General features: G+C 40.4%; 1 protein-coding gene across 1 annotated transcript in view; it reads left to right on the top strand.

The window, feature by feature from the left end:
• The first annotated feature begins 589 nt into the window (after nt 1–589).
• Nucleotides 590–9,697, top strand: part of grin2ab (glutamate receptor, ionotropic, N-methyl D-aspartate 2A, b) — a 143,096-nt gene continuing 133,988 nt past the window's right edge. Inside the window, exons 1-2 of the mRNA XM_028018112.1 lie at nt 590–1,464; nt 2,329–2,547. Of these exons, the coding sequence (XP_027873913.1) occupies nt 1,447–1,464; nt 2,329–2,547 (237 nt within the window). The 5' untranslated portion in view covers nt 590–1,446. The remainder of the gene's footprint in view (nt 1,465–2,328; nt 2,548–9,697) is intronic.

The following is a 9,697-nucleotide window of genomic DNA, read 5'->3' on the forward strand; positions in this document are numbered from 1 at the left end:
TTCCACCTGGAGCAGGTTGGATTCCCGCCCTTTCCCCGCAACTTCTGGGGTCTTAGTTCACTAAATGATTTGCTAAATTTAGTTTAATCTGGAAAAATGCTGTGAACCATTGTGCAGCAATCTATTCCCTTTTCACCTAAAACAATGTAGGGCTCTGATGTTGTGTCTAGGTGAGGATGGGATAAACACAAAGTGGCACTGCTGTAGCTCCGTCCTGAATGTGTCCATGTGACGAAGACTACCTATGTTGCTAGTGCACCTCATCTTTAAAATAGTTTCTCCTTCCACTCAACTTTCCAATAATATGCTCAGATGTAGTCACTGTATGATCAGTCAGCTTACTTTGCATTATTTTTATGGCTTACCCTCTTTGGGAAGAAAACAGGATTTTTATGCTATTGTAGCAGGTTTTTAATCACTCTTATGTAATGTTCACATTTTCCATGTAATTTACTTATATTAACGGCCCCCACCTGCCCTTTGCAAAACTTTCTAGAGGCGCCACTGACACTGTTAACTACATAGATCTAGTCTATATTTTCTCATTCACAACGGGATGATGAAGTCTGCGCGCATCGCCACTGCCCCTCTACCCCTCTACCCCCACTATATGTTTAATTAACCAGGCTGATGTGTAAGTACCTCCAGCCAGCGAAGCGTGGGCGGGCTGCGGGGTAAAGAGACTGCCGGAGAACATTTCCCTCATTTCTCTCCGCCGGGACGCCGAGAATCTCCTCTGTCGCGCAAGCAGAGAAGCCTACAATATAAAATAAAAAAATAAGTCGACCCGTTTTAAACTTGTTTTAAATTGTTAGGCGAGCTTAGCTCTGAGGGAAAAGCAGGGAGAAAGAGAGGGAGAGCGGAAGCAAGAGTGAAAGGAGAGAGGGAGAGAGTGCGCGTGGATTGTTTTCTCTTCTTCCTTCTCCCTCTCTCTGTGTGTTTTGATGTTATTTGTGACGGAATCCCCCCTTCAGTCTCTAAGAATCCGGAGAGAGGCGCAAGAAGAAGGAGGAGGAAACGGAGGAGGACAGGAGAGGAGAGGAGGTGGAGGAGGAGGCGCGCGCGGACCTGTCCACGAGCCCTCTCACTGCGGAACGCGCGGGGCTGCCGCTGGAGATCCCAAAAAAACAAGCGCTGTTCTGGGGTCTGACTGACAGCCGCGCGTTAAACGGCTTCGGCTAAATGGACCGCTTCTGACGCCTCAGCCGGAAAGGAAAGGCTTTCACTACCTTACCGGAGGAGGGGAGTGAGAGAGGTGGCGGCAGCGGCGGAGGGGGGTGGGGGGTGGCAGGTCTTCAGAACCAGACAGGTGGATTTAGCAGTTTTATGGTGCCCTTCTGGACGGAGAAGAAATGGATGGATTAATCTGACGAGAGAGACGTGTGTTATTCCCACCCGAATGGAGTAACAGGCTGCAATGTCATCTCCACCTGGCCGCCTGGAGAGATGTGTCACGGGAATGGGGTGAGAAGATTTGAGTTTTCTTTTATTATTATTATTATTATTATTATTATTATTAACCTCATTAGTTATTAACTCCTGTCTTTGAATGTTTGGCGACTGCTTTGCCCCGGCGGTTTCCATTTAGCCTAATTTCTTTTGCCTTCCCTCTCAAAGTGGAGCATAGCGGCAGGTTCGCTCCGTCGTTCGTCCGAGTCCTCGACACACAACCTGCTGCATGCCCTACATAGAAGGAGAGGAGCGTGAGGGGAATATTCACTGAGGAGCCACAGGCTGTTTTTCCACTCTCATTTTTACACACTCACACACACCCCCACACGCGCGCACACGCACGCACCCCAACACACACACACCCACCCCCTCCCTCTCTCTCCCCGTGTGTGTTTCTCGCGGGTAGAAACGTTGCTCCCCTCCAACGTGTCGCTCACCATTCCACCTTTAAATGTAAACGTTTTCGTCACTCGAGCCGCGCGTTTCATCCAGTAATCTCCCCCTAGAAAGAGCCGCACACACCAATAAATATATAGGCACATGTGCGCAGAAACGCTCCGATATGCGCACCCGATGTGAGCTTTTTAGGCTGCAAACCAAACAGCTTGAGTCATGAGGAATGTGTGGGAATGACTCGATGCAATCGACTGGCCTTCCTTAGATTGACAACTTTTCACCAACTGGCATTAGACATTTAATGGGATTTAGCTCATCTCTATGTTTTATCTTGTAAAATGCCTAGAGAGGAGATGTATGGTGAAATTAGCCTTATATAAAAATTGGATTGAATGCGACCACAAAAAAAAAGCTCAGATCAACAAGTCTTCCCAAAGCTGCAGCTTTCGTAAATATTTGGTCTCCTCTTGATTTTTCCAGACCAAGTTTCAACACTTTTCATCTGGTTTCACTGATGCCGTGAGAAGAAACCAAAATGCCAGCAAACCTACAGGTCTCCGCGGCCGCCTGCGCGGGCCCTCGCACTACGGGAGCACAACCCAGCAGCAACATTCCACGCTCGGACTCCGAAGAAGAAGGTGTAAAACGTCCACAGCCCCGACCCTGCAGCAGCTGCCACGCTTCTTTGTGACACCGAAGGTAAAGAAACAACTGCTGAAAAAATAAATCGTCTCCTCTACTCGTCGCTAAGGGGCGCTGTGGCACCACATTATGTCCCTTTCATCAACCAGCCTTTTGCTACTGCTGAAGATGAAAAAGCCGTGTAATGAATTCATATCTCAAATTGCAGTTTTCAGGCTTTTGAATGCAGTCACGTTGTGGAAACACAATTTCTTGCGTTGTCCCCCGTTTTCTTTTTACATGCCAGGTCTAAGACACAAAGCTTTCTGAAGGCTTTACACCCCCCCCCCCCCCCCCCCCCCCCCCCCCACACACACACACTACTCCCCCTGCCCCCCACACACATGCACGCATTCATGCACACAGATGTTGCATGTGAGAAGGTTCCAACTCTTGAATCTGTCAAGACGATATATACAGGTTGGCCATGAATCCCATAAATCTCCATCAGACTTATCCCGACTGCAAATAAATGGCGCACATTGTCAGGGCAGCATTCATAGGGAGGCATATATATATCTATCTTAATCATTTAGGGTAAATTACCATTCAACCCACCGTTTCAAAGAGAGCTGAGGGGAGACCGACAATTTGCTCAGCAGTAGCAAATTGTCATCTTGAATTGTTATCTTGAATTGTGGGGATGTTACAAAAGGAGATTAGTTCTGTAAATATTTCTGGCTGTGATGTCATTGCACCTCTAAAACCTCAACTGTGTTTTCATAAGTCAGGCCTACTTTTTGCCTGTTCAGTTTCTGCTTGTTGTTATCACTCCACAGAGCATTGCTGCGGTCTGCTATTAAGCAGCCGCTGAAACACATCTTAGAAGGAAGGAACATTTTCAGTGATGTCATGCATACTGTATAGTGGCAGGCTCTTTTTTTTCGTGGCTTCCCCATGACGTAGTCTTGAAGCAATATGTCGAGAAGCATCTCACTGAGCTGTTCACTGAGGCAGGGCCGCTGTTGGTAGAGCAGGTAGATTCCCTCGGAGCCAGAACGGTTTGTCACTATTGTCATTTGTAAAGCTGGGTTTCCCAGTTCTAAATGGGAGTCTGTATCTTGTTACACAGCTTTGAAAATATATATATATTTATTACTGACACTAGATCAGTACAGATGGTATATGGTATAAAATTGAACCCCCCCCCCCAAAAAAAAACAAAAAACAAAAACATCTAAACAGATTTGTTGTAAAATTGTGTTTAAAGGGCATCTGCATGTAGGAATAGAGAGAGAGGTCTTGCAGAAAACAGGCTGTAAAAGTCAAGCATTTGTGCCACTCTGGTTTTTGTGTTTGGGATTTTAATACTGTGTAAGAACATTTATAGAGTCTGAGTCCAGAATTAGCCTAAAATCTACATATGCCTGCAATGTAGGTTTAGAGAGCAGTCATGCAAAAGCGCTCCTGAAAAATGCATGAGGGAGTTTTTAACTCTTTCAAACAATTAACTTTAGTTGCAAGATGACGAAACATTAAGGCTCACTGTGATTTTGCAATGGCACAAAAAGTATTCAAACCCCATTGAATTGTTTTCCATTTTGTCAAATTAGAAGGACAAACCTCAACACATTCTATTAGGATTTTTTTGTGATAGTACAGTTGTTAACAAAAATAATGGTTAAAGAAAGTAGAGAATAGTTTAATTTACTGTATCACTTTGCAAATCAAAATCTAAAAGACTATAGCTTACATTACGTCCTCCACAAATCCCCATTTTACTTTAGATTTGAACTTTGACAGGGCCATTCTAACAGATGATAAGTCTGAATAATTTTAACCATCCTGTTTTTGCTCTGGCTGTATTTTTTTGGGTCAATGTTCTTCTGAAAGATGAAATTCCTCCAGTCTCAAGTCATTTCCAGCCTCTAAGTGTTTTTTTTCTAGAACTGCGTCGTATGTAGATCTATTCATGTTTCCATCAACTCGGACCAGCTTCACACAGTGGGGACGCTATGCTGGGACAGGAACGCTGTGTCTGTTTATATGTGATGATGCATAAAAAAATTATAAAAAGAAATTTAACAATGACTTTTTTCTCAACACATGGTATGTAGTTAAAAACATTTGATCTGAGTAGGAGAATGAAGACAAAATAGAAACATGGGGCTTCACTTATAATATTCTGAAAAAGCCCCACAGACATTTACAAATGTGTAGATGTGAATTCATGTATCCAGGAGAGAAATGTCCTGGTCACCAGTGTGGTGGATACAGAAAATGTAATTCTTCTGCCTCTTTTCTCTTTTTGACTTTACTTAATAATACGTGCCGGTTATAGTCAAAACATGGACTATAACCAGTGTTTATCCATCTCTCCCAAACCAGGAAATATCTCTGAAAATAAGAGTGACCTTTAGCTGAGAATAAAAACCCAATTTGCCAATATGGAAAGCAACACATTGTACAAATAGGATTCCCAAGGGTGAATTAAGCCATCATTACATTAAGAGTTCCCTACACCTTTCTGTATTTGCAGTTACTGATATTTATAAAAGCTACAGTGATTAATCCCCCTTTTATTTTATTTTATTCTTCATATAGAAAGAACAAATGTTTTAAAACTGAGAACAATCATCTTTAATTCTCTCACACAGCCTAAACTTGTTATCATTAAGTGAAGTGGTTATTTTGTCATAATCAACTAAACTACTTTCTCTTTGTTTTGTTGCTGTCCTGATGCAAACACACCAGTCAAGAAAACTTGGTTTGGTGTTGCCCTCATTGGCTTATTCCTTTACCGCTGGATGAATGTAAAAACTGATGTCATGCAGCGCCTTTCTTTGTACTTACAACAGCAGGTCAAATGCCACTCGAGAAGATGAAAATGAGGGTTCACATTTTCCTTTCCCCTGCAATTACCCATAAAAAGCACTGAGTGACATATTATAATGAGTAGTCTGACCCCCGCTAATCTTCTGTATAGCGATGTGTGATGTTGCAGTTTTAGACAGAAGTTAATAATGTAAAAGCCTCTTATAAACGTGTGCTATTTAATCATTTAATCCACACAACATTTGGTGGTCTCATTTAATGACTTAGTGAGCCCTGGTGATATTAAGTGGGGTTTGACTAGCGCAGTTTTTTTTAAACAGATCATTTTATAATGAAGATGACCATTGAGGATATGTTCCAGGATGCAGTAGAATAGCTTCAAGCCTCAAGACATTATTAGTGCTTGATACTTTTAGTAAATTGAAAATTCCTTGCAGAACAGACAGGTTGGCCTTGTTCAGTTTCTAAGCAAGAAGATAAAGTCTGAGTCTGTCTGTGAGAAGTTCAAACACACTGATGAATTTATTTGTTTATTTATTTCAGATAGACAAAAGTAAAAACAGAAAAAAATAAAACAAATAATCATGACATACAATTTTACCTAATTTGTTCAAAAATGAACAGGTAGAAGATACAATATCTTATGATTTCCTGCCTGTCTCATATTCATCAACCTACAAACATTTAAATCTCTCAACACTGATGAATGTCAGATAAATGTTTGGCTTTTAATGATACATTTCAACTGTTCTTTTTAGGGGGACCTGAGTAGGTGGGAAACTACTTCCAAAACAATAACTGGGTCCTCAAGATTCTGGCCTAAACCTGGCTGGAGATTTGACCATTATTCTTGGTGGAACTGGCAGAGCTCCATTCAGCTGGTTGGTGTCTGGCAAATGCCCCGCTTTTAAACATAGACCCCACATTGCTTTTGGGTTGAGGTCAGGGCCATTCCAGAAGGTTGGTGTTAATTTGTATTGTCCAGTCCAAAAATTATTTAATGTGTATTAGATATCATTTTTTTGAGGAAACATCCAGTTTGATCCAAGTTCCAACCAAGAAGTTCTTCGTTTGCAGTGTAGTTGAAGAATTTCAAGATAATCCCCTCTTTTCATTATTCTGTCTACAACCGGTCATTTATGTCCTTGGGCAAGACACTTCACCCACCTTGCTTGCTGGTGGTCAGATGGGTTGATGGCGTGTTATGGCTGCCTTGCTCCTGTCAGACTGCCGCAGGGCAGCTGTGGTAGCAATCTGTAGATTGCTATCATCAGCAATAGGGCTGTGGCAATTCCTCAAATGATTCGAGTACCTCGACTATTAAAATTCCTTGAGGCAAATGATCTATCTTGAAACTTTGTTAAATTGTTTTACTGTTTAGCGCACCATGTTCCAGGAGGTTTATGTTGCGCAATGTTCTCACTTCCGCCTGTGAGTTGCTGATGAGTGCTAAGTGCTAACAACATAATGTCCAATTTTCAAGTTGGGTCGGTGGCATCCGAGGGGATTTCATTGACTGATGATAATGTCCAGGTTTTTATTGTTTTTTAGGTGACCAATAGACATCCTTAAAATTATTGGTGTGATGCATGAAATACAACAGCCTTTCTCCTCATGGCTGGTTCAGACCGCATGGTGGGTGTATTTATACAGGTGGAGTGGAGACTGATGAAGAGGTAGATGGAACACAGCATCCATCCATCCATCTATCCATTCATTCATTCATTTTCTAGCACCCTTGTCCCTAGTGGGGTCCGGAGGGTTGCTGGTGCCTATCTCCAGCTAGCGTTCAGGGTGAGAGGCGGGGTCACCCTGGACAGGTCGCCAGTCTGTCGCAGTGGAACACAGCATACTATACTGTTTTATAACTAGGATCAATTGGAATGTATGTACATTTGAATTTAAATAATTTTTTTTGCAAACTGTCTTGAGATTACATTTGTTGTGAACTGGTGCTACATAAATACATTTAACTGAATTGAATCAAATATGAATTGAGTAAATATCCAGAAATATGTGAAAAGGTTGTTCAGGGCTGAAAAAAGTGTGGCTGAGATTAGAGCTGCACAATATTAGAAAACCTTGTGATGGCAATAATATTAGTAAATATTGCGATGACAGTATCAAGTTATAGTGTGTTTTCATCACTCTGTAACCTTTAGCATTTTGACAATGTCATTTGTGTCTGGTGTGAGCATCTGCTGTCACAAGACTTTGTCCAACAGGTTAAATATTACACTGGCATAAAATAAAAGTTCAGAACACTTTGAATATAATAGCCAACGATTATTGCACACCAAGCTGTCCTTGATATGAATACTACGCACACTGATTTTGCAACAACTATATATTAATGATATATACAAATCTCTGAAATACCTTCATGGGGTTGGATGTATATATTTTAGGACCTATTTAAAAATTTGACATAATGTGGATTAGAGGAAATTGGCAATAGATCGAAACTTGCAAGCAATAGTTGTTTTTAAAATTTCTCTAAGTTGCTCACTGCATAATTATCACACCCTGAAAAACAGTGGCTTCAAATAGATCCTTAAAGGCACATAATTAACATCACAGTACTGTCCTTAATGAGTTTTTTTGGTTTTTCTTTTTTACTTTTTGCTGGTACTGCATATCGGAACACGACACCATGACTATGAGCCTAAATTATACCTTTGAGCTCTATTTATTTGGTTTTTTAGTGTAAGAAAATGTATTAAATAATGATCATGGTTTATTCAGCAGCATTTGTGAGTGCAGTTTGCTCTGCCCCTGACTGTTACTGCTTTGACCTGCATTTCTCTTTATGATTAAATTATAATATCCAGCACAGTGCTTTCTTGAATTTTTAATGGTTCTAAAGTCTTTTGATTGGCTTTAGATTTTAAAGAAGTGCACACACCCTCACAGCCTTTATGGAAAAAGATTTAAGTATTCGAACTGGAGTAAATATAAAAAAATGGATTTTTACTCCTGATAAATGATATACTTGCTGCTCAGGTCAGGATTTAGATTTGAGCATAAATCAGCACATAGGCTTGGAGTGAGTCTGAAAATTATCAGTGTTTTTGACGATCCAAAGAGTGATACCTACTAATACTGAAAATCAGGATAATCTTCATCCTGCTTGACTGGTGGTTTCATGGTGGATTTAGATACACGACAAGCTTAATAGGCCTGTAACCAAGAAACTGCCTTCTATGCATCTTGAGCATAAATTTGCATTTTGTATTTTTATTTTCAACAACATATTTGTCATAGCAGTTTCAACCCCACAGGCTCCGGTGCAGACGTAAGCATCAGCTGCAGGGTTTAAATTATCCCATAATTCCTTACATTTTTATAAATGTATTTAAATTAATGGCATCTTATTATACTACATTAACTATGTAGAAGATTTAAGATACAATATTTCATACCTTTCTCATCTTGGTCACATAAATCTTTTGCTTGAAAGAGCATCATAATTGATAATGTTGTTTGATTCTATGGACAGCAGTGATAAAAGGTAAAGGCAGGTTTATGACTTTTATTGACCTGTATTGACAAAAAGTCAGGCTTGAAAAAACATGTGAAGGTCTCAGTGATTTCATATTGACCTGAATGCAGCAGCTGTAGTTTTGCCGTTTTTAAAAAAATTACATTAGATTGAGTATGTAAATATTTCAAAAGGTAAAACAACATAATGATTATCACTTGTGATGATGAATACGAATGTTGTATTGATTTGGTGCCTTTAAATATTGATTGGAGCTGTTCTTTTGCCAGGGCATAATGATTTTACGACAAACAACGTCAATGAATTAAAAAAAACAAGATCGGATTGCAGGAAGTAATCCACACAGGTTCAAATAAGTGTCTCTTATAAACCATTACAACTAGAAACTAGTGATCCGGCCTGAAATCTGGGTGTAGTGATGGACTCAGACCTGAACCTTCAGAGACACTTAATACAATTAATAGTCTGAAGAACATTTCAGGATGTAAGGACTAATGTCTCAGCAAGAACTAGAGAAACTCACATGTTTATCTTTAGTCACATTGATTACTGCAATACCATTTTCACAGGTCTGCCTAACAAATCTGCTGGTCTTGGTCTGCTTTGCATCCAGGACCAGAACCAATAATGGAGATGCAGCATTCAGCTTCTATGCACCTCAAATCTGGAACAAACCTCCAGAAAACTGCAAAGATGCTGAAAAATAAAAAAACACATTGAGATTAAAACTTCTTTTTCAAGGGATTTCCTGGCCAAGAGGCAACAACAAATATAAATAATTGTCAATCAAAGCTAAAAACCCACCTGTTTAGAGTTCAGGAGGTTAGATGTGGAGATCTACTTAGAAATGAATGTACCATTTTACCATAGAAACACATTGATGTGACTGCT

The sequence above is a fragment of the Xiphophorus couchianus genome, chromosome 5, assembly GCF_001444195.1.
Source record: "Xiphophorus couchianus chromosome 5, X_couchianus-1.0, whole genome shotgun sequence".
Classification (NCBI taxonomy): domain Eukaryota; kingdom Metazoa; phylum Chordata; class Actinopteri; order Cyprinodontiformes; family Poeciliidae; genus Xiphophorus; species Xiphophorus couchianus.